The 18216-nt window shown below is 46.6% G+C and overlaps 3 protein-coding genes across 3 annotated transcripts; 2 read left to right on the top strand and 1 right to left on the bottom strand.

Moving 5' to 3' along the window:
• Positions 1–175: 175 nt before the first annotated feature.
• On the top strand, positions 176–8901 carry nup155 (nucleoporin 155). Its single transcript, XM_085926785.1, has 34 exons — positions 176–315; positions 552–721; positions 857–994; positions 1153–1249; positions 1320–1390; positions 1474–1566; positions 1665–1928; positions 1998–2071; positions 2199–2290; positions 2393–2490; positions 2581–2748; positions 2819–2919; positions 3028–3198; positions 3280–3390; positions 3463–3557; positions 3669–3754; positions 3822–3963; positions 4076–4142; positions 4303–4418; positions 4493–4596; positions 4708–4841; positions 4921–5112; positions 5342–5480; positions 5552–5687; positions 5767–5920; positions 6010–6114; positions 6200–6354; positions 6423–6552; positions 6715–6828; positions 7071–7191; positions 7278–7388; positions 7525–7661; positions 7729–7835; positions 8010–8901. Exons 2-34 carry the CDS (start codon positions 580–582, stop codon positions 8146–8148), a joined length of 4104 nt encoding a protein of 1367 aa, XP_085782911.1. The 5' UTR covers positions 176–315; positions 552–579; the 3' UTR covers positions 8149–8901.
• A 121-nt stretch (positions 8902–9022) lies between these two features.
• Positions 9023–10018, bottom strand: ora5 (olfactory receptor class A related 5). Its single transcript, XM_085926471.1, has one exon. The coding sequence runs from the start codon at positions 10016–10018 to the stop codon at positions 9023–9025; it is 996 nt and encodes a 331-aa protein (XP_085782597.1).
• Positions 10019–10758: 740 nt separating this feature from the next.
• On the top strand, positions 10759–17755 carry zdhhc8a (zDHHC palmitoyltransferase 8a). The gene is made up of 9 exons (XM_085926352.1): positions 10759–10914; positions 13950–14071; positions 14146–14303; positions 14771–14943; positions 15026–15128; positions 15310–15401; positions 15470–15678; positions 15752–15864; positions 16128–17755. The coding sequence occupies exons 1-9, from the start codon at positions 10775–10777 to the stop codon at positions 17184–17186; spliced, it is 2169 nt and encodes a 722-aa protein (XP_085782478.1). The 5' UTR covers positions 10759–10774; the 3' UTR covers positions 17187–17755.
• Positions 17756–18216: the final 461 nt, after the last annotated feature.

Raw genomic sequence — 18216 nt, 5'->3', positions numbered from 1 at the left:
TTTCTAGGTCAAATAAAACAAAAAGAATAAAAGTCTAAATTTGTTCAAAATTAAACATAACATTCACAACTGCTTTTGAAACAATATAAAGCCCCGTGAATGAACTTAGAACGTCATTACAAAAAAAATGTTTTATGCTCAAATATCCGGAAGTGAAAACTTTGACCCCGGCGCTCGCGCATGAGGTTGGCGGGCGGCAGATTTTGTGTCTATCGATTTGATCAATTACCTTCCTCTACTTTCCTCACCTTGCATACTAAAGCAACTGCCATTGTTGGATCAATTCACTTAATAGCTGGAATCATTTCCTTTTGGGTAAGATGACAAACTCACTCAGAATGGCGCCTATTCATACTTAAACCACGCTAGCATTTAGCATCTCTGCTAACACTCCAAGAATCTTAGCAATTAGTTAACCACTCATCAACTTGTCGTAACTAGTTTCACGTCATCCACGTCAACTCAGTTTTAAACACCAAGTGACGTCCACATTATTCAATGTTTTCGTTTGACTGAACATTCTTATCCATTCATTTATTCATATCATTTAGCTTCGTCAGCCAGTGGCAGTCTGAAGTCATGCCGTCCACCGCCGGACCCAGCAGCCCTGCCGCTGCTCTTGTCGAGGCACTCGACAGCTCGGCCCGGCTCGTCGACCGGCACCTGCAAGATGACCGCTGTTTCCCGGACTTGTCGGAGCTCCTCAGCGTGCCCTCCCATAGTGAGTTACAGCCAGAATTACCTAGAGGACATAGGAGTAGAAAGGACTAGTAACTAACAAGTAAAAAGTTTCAAGACAAATAGTCAATTCAAGTACAGAGAGAGTATGTTAAAATGGTGTCATCTGTGCTATTAGATATACCTTCGCTCTCTGGAGTGTCCGACATGGACTATCCTCTTCAAGGACCGGGTTTACTCAGCGTGCCCAACCTGCCAGAGCTCACCGCAGTGCGCCGAGTCCCGCTGCCGCCGGAGCTGGTAGAGCAATTCAGCCGTATCCTTCTGATTGAAAATGGATGACGGATGCAGAAGTCTGGATTTACATTGCGTTCCACACTGAATATTATTTCTATTCTGCTCTCAAGTGGCACATTTATAAGGCAAATAAAATGATTGCATTGACTTGCTTTTATCCCTTAACACGATATGTAGATATGCAGTTCAACTGCATGATGGGAGTTTTTCCCGAGATTACTCGAGCGTGGCTCACGATCGACAACGACATCTTCATGTGGAATTACGAGGACGGGTTAGTACGATGGCATACGAGCGAGCGATTGATTGAAAGGTGCACCTGATATGTGAAATATGCCTCACAGGGGAGACGTCGCTTATTTCGACGGCCTCATCGAAACCATTCTGGCAGTGGGGCTGGTGAAACCAAAACAAGGTATGTTGGGAACTGTAGAACACCTATTTGTATCTTTGTTTCCCTTTTCAATGCAGCGTTTATTTTTGTTTGGATTTTCCCAGGGATTTTGCAGCCTCACATCCATTACTTGCTTGTGTTGGCCACGTCCGTGGATGTTGTCATCCTGGGAGTGAGCTTTCCAAGGGTCCATGGAGGTGAGTTTGAGGATCCACACGCCATCTCCCCCTTTTTTTTCCCTGTATAAATGCAAATCATTGCAGCTTGTGTATATTATTTTTTTTGGTTGCCTCAGGGTTGAACGACAGCATGTCAGGCGGCATGCAGATACTTCCGGACCACCTTTTCTCCATCCCCACCGACAACACCTACATTCTCACTGTGACCTCCACCGACCTGGGTCGCATCTTCATGGCGGGAAAGGACGGCTGCCTGTACGAAATCGCCTACCAGGCGGAGGCGGGTTGGCTGAGTCAGCGCTGCCGCAAGATCAACCACTCCAAGAGCTCCCTGTCCTTCCTCGTCCCTTCTGTTCTCCAGTTCTCTTTCTCTGAGGATGGTACGCACACACTGAGGAAATAATGAGTTTGTATTTATTCATCAAAAATGTTTTTTTTCTGCTTTCCAGACCCAATTGTGCAGATTGCTGTGGACAACTCCCGCAACACACTTTTTACACGCTCTGAGAAAGGAGTCCTACAGGTATTACTGTAATTCTGTGGTATGTACGGTGTAGAGAAAACATTATGAATTTTTGGGGAAAAGCAAATGCATTTTATGAAATAGGCAGACAAAATTGAAAATATTCACCCTCATTTCTGTCTGTCAGGTGTATGACTTGGGCGTCGACGGACAATCGATGAGTCGCGTGGCCACCATGTCTCAAAACGGCATTGTCGCAGCCGCTGGAAACATTGCCAGGTATCTTCGCAAGGAAGCAGACTTCCCCAAATCCATCTTTTACCCTTCTATTTGAAACCATTTATTTATTTTTTGCTTTGTTTTTGTTTTGCTCCCATGCAGGACCATCGATCGTTCTGTCTTCAAGCCCATCGTCCAGATCTCTGTAATAAGCAGATCGGAGTCGTCCGACTGCCACCTGCTTGCTGTGACGCATGCAGGTAAATATGGGGGGGGGACAACACACAAGAACAATGTTGTCAATATACGTTAACACGCGTGCTGGTATTATTTTCATTTTTATTCCACAGGTGTGCGTCTCTACTTCTGCACTACACCTTTTGCGCCACCGCAGCAAAGGCACACGCAGGCCCGACCTTCCTTGCTCTCTCTGGTTCACATTCGCCTACCGCCGGGTTTCTCCGCGTCGTCCACGTTGCAGAAACCCGCCAAGGTCCACAAGGCGCTGCACAGTAAAGGTAAACCCCGACTGACCACGCCGGCATTTCTTCAGCGAGAATTGTTCATAATCTCGGATAATCCCCGCAGGTATTTTGCTGATGGCGGCTTCTGAGACGGAGGACAACGACATTCTGTGGTGCATCAACCATGATTCTTTCCCCTTCAAGAAGCCATTGATGGAGACTCAGGTGGGACCTTCAAAGCATTTCTGCTACCTTCACATTAGTCTCACCACGCACGCTAGCGAGCATACTAGCCCGAATAACATTCTCACTTGATTATTTTTTTCCATGCAGATGATGTCAAATATCGACGGACACACATGGGCTATAAGCGCCATCAACGAGGAGAAGCCAAGCAGGATTTGCACTCCCCTGAACAGGGAAATGATCCCCGTCACTGACTCGCCCGTGGTGGTCCTGCAGCACAACATTCCCCCGCAGAAATTTGTCCTCCTTTCAGCAAAGGTTTAAAGCCTCTTACCATACAAGACACATTGTCAAGTCCTGGTTCAGAATACTTAAGGCAGGCTTCTCGCTCCTCTATAGGGAAGTCACATTTTCCAAAAGCTTCGTCCCGTGGACCAGCTCCGTCACCTTCTGGTGAGCTGCGCCGGAGGAGAGAGCGAGGAGATCGAACGCTTCTTCAAGCTGCACCGGGTAAAAACTTTCGTTCCTCGACGAGCGCTCTCGGAAGACTTTTAAACATCTCTTTGCCTCTGTTTCGTTCAGGAGGAGCAGGCCTGCGCTACAGCCTTGATCCTGGCTTGTTCCAACGAATCTTGTAACCGAGAAGTCTCGCAGTGGGCCACCAGAGCCTTCTTCAGGTCCGATAACAAAGATACACTTAGTGTCAAATCATTGAGCATACCTCATTATGATAGGCAAATTGAGAAAAGAGAAAGGCAAGCTTATGATATGTATGCATGTGTTGTTAGATATGGAGGAGAGGCACAGATGAGGTTTCCCGCTGCCATGTCACCACCCAGCAATGTTGGACCCATGATGAGCTCTCCAGCACCGGGTAAGTGTCTGCATGTAGAATGGAAAAGAAGTGTGTGATTTTTCTTTTTTCTTGGCCCGTCCATCAGGCATTTTGCCCCCACCCCTGGCCACGCCCTTTGCGCCAATGCACATGGGGTCCGCCCCCATCACTCCGATGTCAGTCGGCCCAGAGGTGATTTTCTCTGGGAAGCACAATGGCATCTGTGTCTACTTTGCTCGCGTTCTCGGGTCAGTCCAGTCGGGATCCACACGATGACGATTCATATGTCTTGTCCTCGTGTCGAACTAATGCAGAGGACTCGTGTCCTCTCCATTTTGCTTCTTCCTTCCACACACACAGAAACATTTGGGATGGGAGCCTAGCAGTGGAGAAAGCAGTCAGCAAAGGAAGTCAGACTTTCAGTATTGTAAGTCTCAATTATATTGATTTGATTTGATGAAAGTACAACTTGCAGGGGCTCTCGAATAATCTTTTATAATATATAAAGTTCTCTTAGCAGTCACAATGAGTTGTGTGCGTGCAGATTTTGAGTAAGGCTTAACTCTTCCTCCTCAACATCATCACAGTTGGAAAGCAGCGTTACTTCTTTTGATCTGGAGTCGGTCCTGTTGGAGCTCTACAGGCTGAAGGAGTTTCTGGATAAAAACTCTCTGTTCAGTCCCTCCTCTCTCGGTGGTGCAAGGTAAGACATGAAAGCCAACATTGTGTTCCTATTGAAAATGCTCACCGTTGTGATTGATTGGGATCCCTTTGTAGTTTCAGTTCCCCTGGCAATCTGCAGCAAAGGCTGCTGGGATTTATGCGGCCGGATGGCGCCAGCTCTCAGCAGGTCCAACAGGAGCTTCAGAGGAAGTACCACAGTGAGTGTTTGGACAGTTTTGTCTCCTATGTAATTAAATCACTGCAAACTAGAAACCTAATAAAAACATTTTTTTTTATCTTACCATAATTTTATAAATCTTTAAACCTAGCCAAGGCTCAGGTCTACGAGAAAGTGTCCCTGCAGAGCATTCAGGCGTTAGTACATCGCTCCTATCAGACTCTGGCCCTCTGGAAGCTTCTTTGCGATCATCAGTTCAGCCTCATCATGTCAGAGCTGCCCAAGGTAGCGTTTTCACAAACACCGCCTGAAGTATGTCACTCTCTAAATATCTCACCCTTTTTTCTATTTTTTTTTTTTTTAGGATTTTCAGGAGCAGATGAAGGCAGCAAGTTTTAAGGATGTGGTGATCCGGGGGAAGGAGCTCACAGGAGCCCTGGTCACGGCGCTCATTAACGTCTACATCAAAGATAACACCTCTGTGGACGCCATTAGCAATCACCTGCGGGACGTGTGCCCACTGCTCTACAGCACAGAGGACAGCGTCTGCTCAAAGGTACACGGCAGAGCCAAAACTTGTTTACTGTTTGCTAGACCAGTCTGATCTGGTGGCGCCCTCTGGTGGTTGTTTGCCAAGTAGTGTGCTCCATTTTATTCTAGATGCTTCTAATGTCATGTAATACTCTATATTTAATTTTATTTCTATGAATATCTGACGCATGCCCCAGTAACAATTTCATCATGCATATTCCGGGGTTTTTAAATCTCGGTGTGTTTCCACCAAGGCAAACGAGTTGCTGCAGAGCTCCAAGCAGATCCAGAATAAAGTCGATAAGGAGAAAATGCTGAGGGAATCACTGCGTCTCTACCAAAAGATCAGCCAGAACACTGACCTGCCAGTGGTTTGCTCCCAGTACAGGCAAGGTAGCGTTGAACTCGCCGCCGCCGCTCGCCACCGCCCTGTGTTGAATTGATGCAAATGTGCCGTATCTCAGTGCGTTTCTACGAGGGCGTCCTCGAGCTGTGCCTCACGGCGGCTGACAAAAAGGACCCCCAGAGGCTTGGGCCCCATTTTTACAAAAATGGGGAGCCCGAGGAGGACCAGACGGGACAATTGGCCTTCCAGGAAAGGTAAGATATTTTTTGGTATCCATACCCATAAACTGTGGATGGCTTTTGATGCTGACATTTTCCCCAACCCCGCCTGCAGGCTATTATGTTATAAATGCATCACGGACACCATGCAGGAGCTGGTGAACCAAAGCAAAGCGGCTCCTCAGTCCCCCAGCGTCCCAAAACAACCGGGCCCTCCTGTCCTCACCTCGGATCCTAACATGCTAAGTAACGAGGAAGCTACGGCCCACGTGAGTGAGACAACCATGTTTGATTCGGTAATTTTTTTATTTTTTGTGTGTGCATCTTTTTCTTAAATGAAAAGCTCTTTCCACTGCAGTTTGAGCAGATCTTTGGTCTGGCTCAGAGGTCCCAAGATGAGCTGTTTCACATCGCCCTGTACAACTGGCTCATCCAGGCCGATCTGGCGGACAAGCTGCTCGAGGTCCCGAATGTTTTATTAGCGCCACAGTACTTAAATCCCATGGATATAAAATCAACCGTCACCAATTGGATCCTCTTTTGTCCAGGTGAATTCGCCGTACCTGGAAGAGCATCTCATGCATATGATCAAACAAGATCAGAGCAAAGTGCACAACATGGACCTGCTGTGGCGCTACTACGAGAAGAACCGCAACTTCGGCAAGGCCGCCCACGTGCTGGCCCGCCTCGCCGACATGCACAGGTTTGTCAAGGTTTGTCACGCATCTAATGACGACCATGTCACCGAGATTCGTTTGTGCACATCCGCAGCACTGAGATCTCCCTCAAGCAGCGTCTGGAGTATTTAGCCCGGGCCATCCTGTCCGCTAAGAGCTCCTCTTGCATCTCCGCTCAGGCGGCAGACGGCGAGTTCCTCCATGAGCTGGAGGAAAAGATGGAGGTAGACCTTGTTTATCCCATGAAAATAAAGTTTAGGTAGTGGGAGGAAGAATGACTCCCATAGCTGCCCAAAATATCAAAATCCTATTTATAGACTGAAGTAGAATGAAGTTTATTTTTGAGACAAGTGCAAACCCACCTCCGCTTTGCTTTCTTCTCCCAGCTGGTACGCATCCAAGTCCAGATTCAGGACACGCTAATCCGACAGTACTCCAGTCACCCTTCGGTGAAAAACGCCGTCTCTCAGTTGGATTCGGACCTCATGGACATCACCAAGGTAACGTGCGACAGCTCCATGATTATTTGTTATTTTCTTAATAAACAGTGCATCTTCAGTTATCTACTGTTTCCATGCCAGCTACTTTTAGTGTCAGTTTGAATCAGTGTCGAAGTACAACTCGGTTTTATTTAACTTTTTTTTTTATAGTACTTTTGCGTCTGTGATGGGCTTTAATTCGTGTTCATCATTTTTTGTTTGGTGGTGTGAATGTAACATCTGCCTTGGCTCCATACGTGCAGCTCTACGGGGAATACGCCGACCACTTCAAACTATCCGAGTGCAAGCTGGCCATCATTCACTGCGCGGGACACTCGGATCCAATTTTGGTGCATTCGCTTTGGCAGGAAATCATAGAAAAAGGTCATTGCCCTACAACATAAAAACAAGGTTGATTATTATTTTTTATTTTTTTTACTGATTAGCTGCTTGCCAATCTTGTCTGGCAGAACTGGCAGACACGGTGGCCATGAGTACCGTGGACAGGATGAGATCACTCAGTTTGAAGGTGGTGTCGCTGGGCAGGATCTACGCGGGAACGCCGCGATATTTTCCACTTGGTTAGTGTTCTTCTCTCATTTTGTGGTAATAGCGACATAATTATGATTCCTCTTCTCCTGGGAGCGTTTTGTGCCATTACAAGCAGCTTGTTCAAGCATGTCCTCTTTGCAGACCTTTCACATTGTGTGTTTGCAGAATTCCTGGTGAAGTATCTGGAGCAGGAGGTGTGCCGCCTCAACTGGGACGTGGGCTTCGTCACGTCCACCATGCAGGAGATCGGGGTGCAGCTGCCACGCCTTCTGGAGGTCTACGACCAGCTTTTCAAAACCAGGGTACACGCCGCAAATCACGTCCCCTCGCAGTTGGCCGTCATTTTTAAAGTAAATGTGCCCGGTGTAGGATCCTTACTGGCAACGCCTGAAGAAGCCTTTACACTTGGTAGAATGCATCCACGTGCTTCTGTCGGGTTACGTGGACGACCCCAGCAGAGTGCCCACCTATGACAGGTGAGCCACTCCACTAGCGGTTCAACCTCTGACCTCTAGAGGGAGCCAAAAAGTCAGACATCTGTCAAATAGCCCGTTTCTTCACTGGCAGTGGATACTGATGAAATGTCTTGTAAAATTCCTCTTTTCCTTTACTCTGTTCCAATTTCCAACAAATTGTATATTCTGTCCCAGACGCCGCTTCACCAACGTGTGCCTGGATAACATCTGCGGCTACCTGGTGGAGCTGCAATCCCTCAGCCCCAACGCGGCCCTCCAGCACACCATCGGCAACTTCAAGTCTCTGCAGGCCAAACTGGATAAACTTCACTGACGCTCGCTGAGCTCCCTCCGATGGCCTTTAATCGCTTCGCGATACGTCTGTCACGTTTGTACGGTGGGGACGGCATTTAGGTATCAATCGGCGTGTTACGCACTACTCAGGAGTAGTTAAAGGCCAAATTTCAAATGAACCATTGTGCATTTAAGTTTCGCAAAGGTCAAATTAATTTTTTAGATTCATCCTGAAATGTACTGCGAAAGAAAGCCTGAATTTTCTCACTTCTTGTGAGTAGTGCATCATCTTGTTTTCTACTAAAATGCCCAATATGACTTTTCATGACAGCAAAGCGTTAAGAGAGCGAAGATGCAGGTTTTATAACTTATTTTATGCTCGATTGTGTCCCAAAGCACAACATTGTTAAGTGTGTAAATATAGATCAGACTCTCTTCTGCATTTACAAGAGGAGACAAACACATCACCGCTTATATTTCTTATTGACAATGTACATAAAAAACATTTGATTATTATTTTTTTTAACGTGTTTACGTACAGCTCTCGTACAGTCTTAAAATGGCCGCTATGTTGCTCGTAATGTGACACCGCAGAGGGACGTCACTTTTTTTTTTTTTTTTTTCTTCCCCGTTCATGTAATTACATTTAATTACAAACGCCACTCGAGGCTTCCCGTACAGTCATCGCAAAAGGGAGAGCTCAAATTGTTGTCTTTTCCTACAATTAGCCACCTTGATTGTTGGTGGAATCATGTTTGCTTTAGCCTGGTAGAAATAAAGAAGTTTGAATTTACATTTTGTTGATTATCAAAAGCAATTCACAACACATAGTGAAAGATTTCCGGATTTTATTATTTTAATCATTACACCATAACCATCAGAATGAGGACATTGTGAACCAGATTTTTTTTTTTCTATCTTTTGCATGAGCATATAAGCTTTTTGACTCCGTGCAGGAATATGTATGGTATGATGCAGGTGTAGGAGGCCGCGATGTAGCTGGCCACCTCCACCACCAGCGAGGAGGTGTGGAAGTTATTGGTGATGCGAAGCAGCAGATGAGTCAACCAGCACACTAGGAAAACGCTGGCCACCGCCACCACGCTTTTGGCCGCACGCACTTGAGAGCTGGCGTTGGGCTTCCCCGACAGCACCTTGGACAACTTGGGTGGAGCTCCGGAGGCGTTGGCTGTTTCTGTGCAGGATGAGGCGGCGCTCGGCCCGGCAACTCTCCCGACGGCTCCTCCGTGAGTTTTCTCCTTGCCGAGTTCGGTGTCACGACATCGGACGCGCTGTTGGTGCTTGAGTAACGTCACCACGATCTGACCGCTGGCGAAGAGCATCCCGGCAAGGGGAAGGGCGTTGGCCAGCGTCAGGTAGAAGACCTCATAGGTTTTTCTGGAGATGGCATCTGGAAAGACATCTATACAGTCTTCCCCGCTCTCGTTGGTCGCCTCCACGCTCACAAAGAAGAAATGCGGCACGCTGAAAGCCAAAGCTGTGAACCAGCTGCCGACCAGCAAGCCCGTCACTAGAACCACGTTGTCCATCTTTACGGGGGCGCCGCCCCGTTTCAGGGAGCCCACCAGCTTCTGGTGCCAGAAAGCGCTAATGAAGAAAGTGGTGAAGATGCTGCTGGTCTCCGACAAATCGGCGCAGAAGCGAAAGACGCCGCAGTAGGCCTCGCCTAGGAACCAGCGGCCGGCAAAGTCGGCGATGGTGTCGGGAAGGTCCACCAGGTAGTTGGTGATGAGGTTGGACACTGCCAAGTTGATGAACAAAAGATCGTTGGTACAGATGGCGGATCTCTTGGAAGGGATGGAGCTGATGGCCAACCAGTTGTTACCAATGATCCCCGCCAGAAACATGAGTCCTCTGATAATGGATTCAACCAACTCCTTTGTGTCCATGCTTTCCACACAGCTGCTGATGAATATCTCGGAAGGATAGAATGATCATGAATCCAACTTATGGACTTTTATAGATGAGAAGAAGACACCTTTGCACCAATCAGCTTGTTGTGAACACACCCTAAGGAAGCTTTGACCTGAGGGAGCTTCATCTTGTGATGTCAGATCTGAACAGGTCACAGCAGAGCTGGAACACAATAAAAAACGCTGATTGACATTTATAACCTAAATTCAAAGTCATGTTTATTTCTTTGTATCAAAAAATTAAGCAATTAATCAATATACTTGAAAAAAAAAAACTCAGATTAATTGTACATTAGCAAAATGGGTCAGTGCAATCTATTTTATGCATCCTTTTGCTTTCAACTTTTTAGCCGTGATTTATGTCAGCCTACGTTTTATATTTATTTTTTATATTTTTATTTTTCCCAGTCAACAAAATGAACACATCTAAGGCTTCAAGAGCAGTGTTGCGTGGTAAACTTTCACGTCACCCGCGAGTGAAAGCTCCACCTTCGGGCTGAGCCGGAGGCAACGTGCCCGCTCCGCTGGAGGCATGAATCCGGAGGGAGCGAGCGAGCGTGCGCGCAGGCAGGCAGTCAGTCGCTCGCCTTTCTCTCATCCTCCGCTTTTCACGACCTGCTTTTTTCTCCCCTGCTCGCTCATTCCTACTGGAAGGCGTTTAAACATGTCTGTATTATTGTTTGAGGGACTTTATCCACACCAGACTTTATCTGAGACTTGAGAAGACGGACGATGGAGCGGACGCATCGGATTGCCGGCGGTGGCATTGGCGGTGGCAGCGGCGGCGGCTCGCTCCGAGCGTCCGCCTTCATCCCGGTATGCACGGCCGCCTGCCTCCTGGTGGGCTCCACCTCACTCTTCTTCGTCTTCACGTAAGTGACTTACTTTGTCTACTTTAGTTATTGTTGCAAAAGTGATTTAAAGGTTGTTGAGCTACTGACCGTGCAGGCTGCATCAATTTCACTCTTGTGTGTATTTTCAATTGATATCAAGTGTCAAAATGTTTTTGTGAGAAACTAACGATTGCATTTTTCTGGAGTCGACCCCCTGTAGAGTACTAAAAACACCAAATTGGACTGTAAACTTTTGAGACTTTTTGTCAAACACATGTTCTTTAAAAAAAAAAAAAAACTTTTATGAACTAATTTATTTGCTCCTCCTTTCTCTGTCCTAATAGAGATCCAGTCAATTAGCCTTGTCCATAACACCCCAGCTTTAATATTAACCCAAGCGCATGACACAACAACCAGTTTGCTTCTCTCGTTCCAATTCAAATGAGGCTGGGGCGTGTAAAATCTGAGGGTGGATGGATGAATAATTATCACATGAAAAAAAGCAGCATATGCCGCCTGTGTGCCATGAAACTGACCCGGTTGGCTGTCAGCGGGCCGCCCTGAGGACCCACAGCTATGTAGCACACTTTTACTGATCAAATATTTTTCCCATCAGTGTGTTGCAGTTCTCCTTTTTTTTTTTTTTTTTACATCCACATTTCAACACGTTTGAACTGTGACGATTGGCATAAAGGTTGTAATCGTTCCTCGGAGCTGTATTTTGACCTATTTGTAGTGGGAGCTTGGAAAGAGTCCATTTGTGGTGTGTGTAAACAAGATTCGGGGTTTGTGTATTTGGTACCTTTTGGCCCTGTGAGTATTCATTTGAAAATACTCCAGTGCTAATAAATTGAAAGTTACATGCATAACTGTTGGGAACCCAACTTAAGATTCATTTCAAATCGGTCTTGTTACATTTATCTTTAAATATGGAGATTAACCGTCACAAAGAAATAAACATCATGGATGTAGTCGCTTTTGGCTTAGTGAATGAATTGTACCACCTCTCCAGTTCCACTCGGGAGTGACCTTTGAACTGCCCCACTTTCTCTTATACATATACAATATGTCCAGGCCTTTTTACATTGAAGCATGACAGCAGGTTGGGAATGCAAAAGGATTAGGATCTGATCTGTCCCCCCCCCCCCCCATCTGGAAAAAGTTGAGGCTGGAGTCTTTGGCATGATGCAGATATAATTGCTTGTAGATTTTTTTGTTAAATCTGCATCCCTCCCTCTCTCTGTTTCAACAGATGTCTTTGTATAAACAAAAAGCAGCCTTCCTCTTAACTCTTCCTGCTTTTGTTCTGCAGACCTTGAACTCCTTATTAATGTTACGCCGCACCCCGTCCAGAATAAAAAGGAAATAGGAAACATAATTCCTTTGCTTCTGGCTTTAGTTCAACCCTTTTAGTCAGCAAGTGAGAGAATAGACAGTCAGGGTTGCACCGTGAGGATCATCATTAATGTGTGTATTCGGAATTAGCCGCTAATATGAACTGGACGGTGTGCATGCGTGTGTCATCCATCCGACATGGCAGTGATGTCATTAATGTAAGAAGGACACTATTTGACCAACTTGCAGCTCGACTGACTGACTGTCTGTCTGCTGTGCCACTGACCCACTGTGGGGATGAGGGCGACGTGAGCAGCTTACACTGCGCGCGTGTGTGTGTGTGTGTGTGTGTGTGTGTGTGTGTGTGTGTGTGTGTGTGTGTGTGTGTGTGTGTGTGTGTGTGTGTGTGTGTGTGTAATTTAATACAGCTCTGGCAGCCGGGCTCTTTTTCATTAGGTGGGGCTTGTCTTGTTGGCGTAATGAAGTGTCCCTCCCGCGGTCCAGATGGTGGGCCCAGTGTCGTCCGTCCATCCTCATTGTAATCTGGTCCTCAAGAAATCGGTCCAATGATTTGTCACAACGTGATCCAATTAGTTGATGGTCGAGCACAAGCGGCAATACAAATCATTTGATTGGGGTCGCTTTTCTGCTATGTGTGTACAAATTCAAATTTGATAGTGTCATAATGAATTGTGGCTTTTATTTTTCAATTTTGATGACTGGATGAATGTGTTTCCCCTGCAAAAAAAAAAAAAGAAATGAGCAATGATTTATAGAAAAGAGTATATACGTCGTATAGACGATCCACTGTGAGGATTTCACAATGGCCTGTCAGAAAGGGCCTGTAATCCAGAGTTGATAATCCGGTGGGGAAAGAGGGGGGGGGGGGATTAGTGGGTTTGCATCTGGCATGGCATCAGCAATGGGGACCCCTCCCCCGCTGCTTTACCCTCCCATTACCTGCAACCCCCCCCCCCAATATAACCCAGGCTCGCTTCAGATTGATTGACAGCTCCTTACTTAACAGTACTGAACACGTTTATGATTGTACTTGTGGTTGGAACTATTTTCACCACTTTATTCATCTCAATCTACACTATGAACATTCCCGGAAGGTTCTTTTCGTACTCCCACTGTGTAACCTGATTACTCAGATCCCCCGTCTAATCTCACACGCTGGTGACATCATCAAAGTACTTCCATGTACACGCCACAAAAAAAGATAAAACAACGTGCAATACTCAATACAGTATGCATGTATTGGATCACTTTTATGAATGGTTGTTTTCTTTATTTTTTTAATCCAGGAGACAAAAAGCACCTCGATAAACAATTAGCATATAATCGACAGATTAATCTGCAGTGAAAATAATTGTGTCGCCGCAGCCCGGAGGGTCCCTCGGTAATCCCCGTGATGTGGGAGCAGTGATGAACACGCGCTAATACTTGCTTAGCTTTCACTGTAAACAATTACTTTTTGGATCTGCCGTTGCCGCCGTGGGAATAAATGGGATAAAGATTATCCTCACGTAGTTTTTGTTGTGGACCTGATTGGAGTTCAATTTAACCTGAGCGGGGATGGATACACTTTTGTCAACACACTGATTTCTATTCAAATTGGAAGTCGGCCATTTTGATTTGAAACTGCCATTTTGGGTAAATGTTAGACAGCTTTAATTTTGATATGAATTTTGCCAGTTTCTTTAAAACATTGTTGATGTTTGGATATGAATTTGCAGATGCCCGTGGTTAGCGGTGACCTTTTGCCCTGCCGTGCCGCCGTGCTGCGCCGTCCTTTTCCTTTTCGTGCTAGCCAACTTCACCATGGCGACATTCATGGACGCCGGCGTTCTTCCGACGGGTGTGTGAACAAACTGATGCAAAAACCCAACTGTGATGTCATATGTTGAACGTTTTTTTTTTGTCAACCGGCAGCCAACGAGGACGAAGATAAGGATGATGAGTTCCGTGCGCCTCTTTATAAGAACGTGGACGTGAGGGGCATCCAAGTGCGGATGAAGTGGTGCGCTTCCTGTCACTTCTACAGGCCGCCGCGATGCTCGCATTGCAGCGTGTGCGATCGCTGCGTGGAGGTGGGTCAAGTCATGAATTTATTATTATTATTATCATCATTGACATCGTTTTCAAGGGCCAAACTGCCATTTTGAAGATTTGTATGCTTTTCACCATTGTATCGTATCACTCATCGACTTAATGTATCTGATTCAGTCTACAGATTCGATTCATCCATTTTTGAAATGAGGAATATGCGAGTACGGTTCATGAAAAATGGAGGATGCTTGTGGTGGAGCGATAATGAATTATTATTATTTTTTTAAAGTGAGGTAGGCACAGTAGGCTTTTTTTTTTTTAAGTCGATAAAAAGTATTTCTCTTGTGAATGACGGGTAGAGCGTGATGAGGGGCGAAAGAGAGTTAGTGATGTCATTAATCAGGTTAATCCTTTGCTCTCGTACTTTGGAGCCTCGCTAGAAATTCAATTTCTCAGAGAGGTGGGATAGTGATATTAAAAATAAAAAATTGTTTCCAATCCACTGCAGGATTTTGACCACCACTGTCCGTGGGTGAACAACTGCATCGGGAGGCGCAACTACCGCTACTTCTTCCTCTTCCTATTGTCCCTCACCGGTCACATGGTTTGCGTGTTCAGCCTGGGCCTGGTCTTTGTGCTGCACCACACGGACCAGCTGTGGAAACTGCACTGCACCGTCACGTATCCTTGCCGCTATCTCGTGGAGGAGAACTCAACTTATTCCTCACCTGGCCAAATCTTTCCTTAACGGCGGTCCAAACAGTTTGGTGGTGATCAGCATATCGGGCCTGTTTCTCCTCCCTGTTCTGGGCCTGACGGGCTTCCATCTATTCCTGGTGTCACGGGGACGGACCACCAATGAACAAGTCAGCCCTTATTGTTATGTAGGCAGCTATTTAAATATGGACTAGAAATGCTGAGTACAATAGTGGACTGCCCCCTATATGTCAGAAGTGGAACTAAAACCTGATTTAGACTACAGTGTCAAAAATATAGGCAACAACTTTTGTTCTGAGAAGCTCATTTATGCTTTTGATATTTCTGCAGGTCACCGGGAAGTTTCAGGGAGGACCAAATCCGTTCACGCGAGGTTGCTGTAACAATTTGGAGTATCTGGTGTGCAGTCCCATCTCTCCAAGGTACCACACTGAAAATCTCACAATATTATATCGAGTGAGACAATAGCAAGGAGCGTTTTGATCTCCAGGTACTCAGCCAGGCCTCGCAAAAAGTCTGTGATTCACATTCAGCCTCCCTTCCTGAGACCAGAGCTCGACAGGCAGCTGTCCGTCAAAGTGAACGATAACGGGAAACATAGCCGAGGCTCCGCCGGACCGGAAACACAGAAAAGTCCGCCCCCTTTGCCCCCCAAACCAGAACACGGGTTGCTGAAAAGTCACCTCGCTGTCATGGAAGGTACAAAGTCAGCAAGGCCTTCTGTGCTGTACATATCTGGTCATAATGATTATTTTTGGCTTCCTTTCTTCAGAGATGGTCCTGCACACCAAAGCCATCATCCCAGTCTCCATTCCTACTGTACCTCAACTGCGACCAGTCTTGGAGGCCATTTCCCGAGGATCGTCGCCCATTCCACCGGAGCAGGTCTGTCCATTTTCTGTCCCGCTTATCCTCATCAGTGTTACGAATAAACTAGAGCCAATCCTAGCTGTCTTTGTCAGTGGAGATGGTTCCCAATCCCTATTTTTGTCTTGTTTTATGGGTTAGTCATTTGACCCGCCTTTTCAGTTGGAGTTATTTTTGACCCGACAGTTTTTAGCGTGATCCTCTCTTTCAAAAATCTGCTGGGATTGGTTCTATCTCTGTACGGTTGCAATCTTAGCAATATTTCCAATCGCAATGTGTAGCTACTGAAGACCTCAGAGGCACCGGGAGACAACAAAGGTCCTGACCTCCGCTTGAACACCAACGGAAGTCCTTCCAGGGGAGATTTGCCCCCTTCTATGCCCCCCTTGCAGTCCGCCACCCTCTCTGGGGCCATGACGCTCAGTTCGCGTTCACTCAGCCTCAAACAGGGCGGCCGGCACGTGAGCGCCAAGTCGCTGGCTAATCATAACGCTGGCAGCAGCGGCTCTTATGAAAACCTCATCGCGACGGTGGACCCCCAGTGTCGCCCCCACAGAGGGCCCCCCGCGGTGGGATACTTTATGAGCCTGGGTGCTGATGTCGGGGGAGTCCAGCGCGGTCCTCACTCGTATAGTCCAGTCTTTGTGGGTGTGGCCCGACATTCCCCTCAGCCCAGAGACCCGTCGCCTTCTCGGCACGGTCTCTCATCCAGAGACCCCTCCCCTTCATTCCCGGGGTTCATCCAAAGAGAACCTTCGCCAGCTTTCCAGGGCCTCATCTCCAGGGATCTCAGCCCGGCGAGTCTGCCCCTGAAAACCCAAAGTCTCCGAGACAGCCTCAGGGACGGGACCGCGGCCGCCACGTCGTCCCGATTCGATGGCCTCTCGAAGGCCCTCATGGCGTCCATTCATGAAAGGCGTGAGATGGAGGAGAGAGAGCGGATACTGCGCCTGCACGTCCGATCCCAAGCTTTGTACGGACCGGACGCCAGCGTCTACGACATCCCCTGCCGGCGGAGTTTACCGCTGGACCCCGGGCAGCCTCAGGGCACCCGGGGACCCACCCCACCGGCATACGGCTCCCGGGAGTTCCTGATGAGCACGGGCGTCCTGGGGTACGGCCCCAGGACGTCGCCCCTCTCCTCATCGTCCACGTCGTCGCTGGCCCGAGGACCCAAACCGCGCTCCTCAGCTGGGTACCCACCTTCCGAAAGACCGCCCGCCCCTCCCTCCACATGCACTCTGCCCCGTTTAGCCTCCTCCTCCACGCCCCCTTACGGACTCTACGGGACGGCCAAACGCTCCTCACTTACCACCTCCTCAGAGGGGAAGGACTCGTGATTAAAACTGCTTCTAATATTGTCAATGAATAATCCGTGCAGTGTTTGTGAGTGAAGAAAATATATCATAATTTGTCAGTGTTAGATTAGGGCTCTTAATCATTAGGTCTGGGAATTGAGCTAGGCCGTTCTGTCACTGTGACCTTTCCTCCTGGCTGGGCATCTGCTTATCTATGACATCCTTAAGGCCGTAGTGCCACATAGTCTGCCCTCTTGTGGGTGGGAGGCCAAGAGTATAAGAATCCTGGAGGTGGGGGTCGACCTTTTTTTGTAGTCTCGAAGTCTCGCTCTTGCTGATATCCCTCTGCAACTGAGAATATGGAGTCCCCTGATAGTTAACATTAGCATAGCGAGCATTGAAGGAACTTAACTCAGAAGTTAACATCACTTTGATGATAAAAAGATGAATCGCTGGACCAAAAAAAAAATAATAATAAATACTGCGCGGGTCTCTAAATACAGAGAGAATACAATCTTTTTTTAATGTGTTTTGATATTGCTTTTTTGTTGTCTCCCAATCCATAGAATTTGATAGTTGTTTATATGAATAATAAAAATTATGTAACTCTATTTTTTTAATGTTTTATTTATCTGGTGTGATTTCAGTCAGTTGAGTCACCAAGACACATCATCAGGGACCCCAAAACGTCTGCCTTGACCGTAGTTTTCATGTTATTTTTCATGTTTTCAGAGTTTAAATGCAGTCGATCAAAAATGATCACCATTATGTTGAAATTATGATTAATCTTTCCTATTGGCTCTAAGATTGACCTGAAAAAGTTAAAATTACAAGACGGAATTTCAATTTATACTCAATGAAGTTCCAATTGTATAAATAATATAAATTTTTTCTATTCTTAATGCTATTGTTGCAGTTTTAGAAGTTGGCATTTGGCTCCCTCTTGTGGACATTTGTGGGAAGGTCGTGCAGCGTCTATTCAGCCATAAAATATTGAACAAAATGAACATATGGAAAACAAAAAAGAAATTAAGAAAATATAAATGCCTTTTATCAATATATATATTGTTTT

Source organism: Syngnathus leptorhynchus, chromosome 12, assembly GCF_054491065.1.
Source record: "Syngnathus leptorhynchus isolate UIUO chromosome 12, UIUO_Slep, whole genome shotgun sequence".
Taxonomy (NCBI): Eukaryota; Metazoa; Chordata; class Actinopteri; order Syngnathiformes; family Syngnathidae; genus Syngnathus; species Syngnathus leptorhynchus.
The sequence above is the reverse complement of the archived record's forward strand: the minus strand, read 5'-3'. Positions and strand labels throughout refer to the sequence as shown.

Coding starts and splice junctions, on each gene's coding strand:
- nup155 (XM_085926785.1), top strand. CDS start 580: ATGCCGTCCACCGCCGGACCCAGCAGCCCTGCCGCTGCTCTTGTCGAG. Junction 1,391..1,473: donor GCTGGTGAAACCAAAACAAG/GTATGTTGGGAA, acceptor GGATTTTCCCAG/GGATTTTGCAGCCTCACATC. Junction 3,558..3,668: donor GCCACCAGAGCCTTCTTCAG/GTCCGATAACAA, acceptor ATGTGTTGTTAG/ATATGGAGGAGAGGCACAGA.
- ora5 (XM_085926471.1), bottom strand. CDS start 10,018: ATGGACACAAAGGAGTTGGTTGAATCCATTATCAGAGGACTCATGTTT.
- zdhhc8a (XM_085926352.1), top strand. CDS start 10,775: ATGGAGCGGACGCATCGGATTGCCGGCGGTGGCATTGGCGGTGGCAGC. Junction 14,944..15,025: donor AAACTGCACTGCACCGTCAC/GTATCCTTGCCG, acceptor CGGTCCAAACAG/TTTGGTGGTGATCAGCATAT. Junction 15,129..15,309: donor GACGGACCACCAATGAACAA/GTCAGCCCTTAT, acceptor ATATTTCTGCAG/GTCACCGGGAAGTTTCAGGG.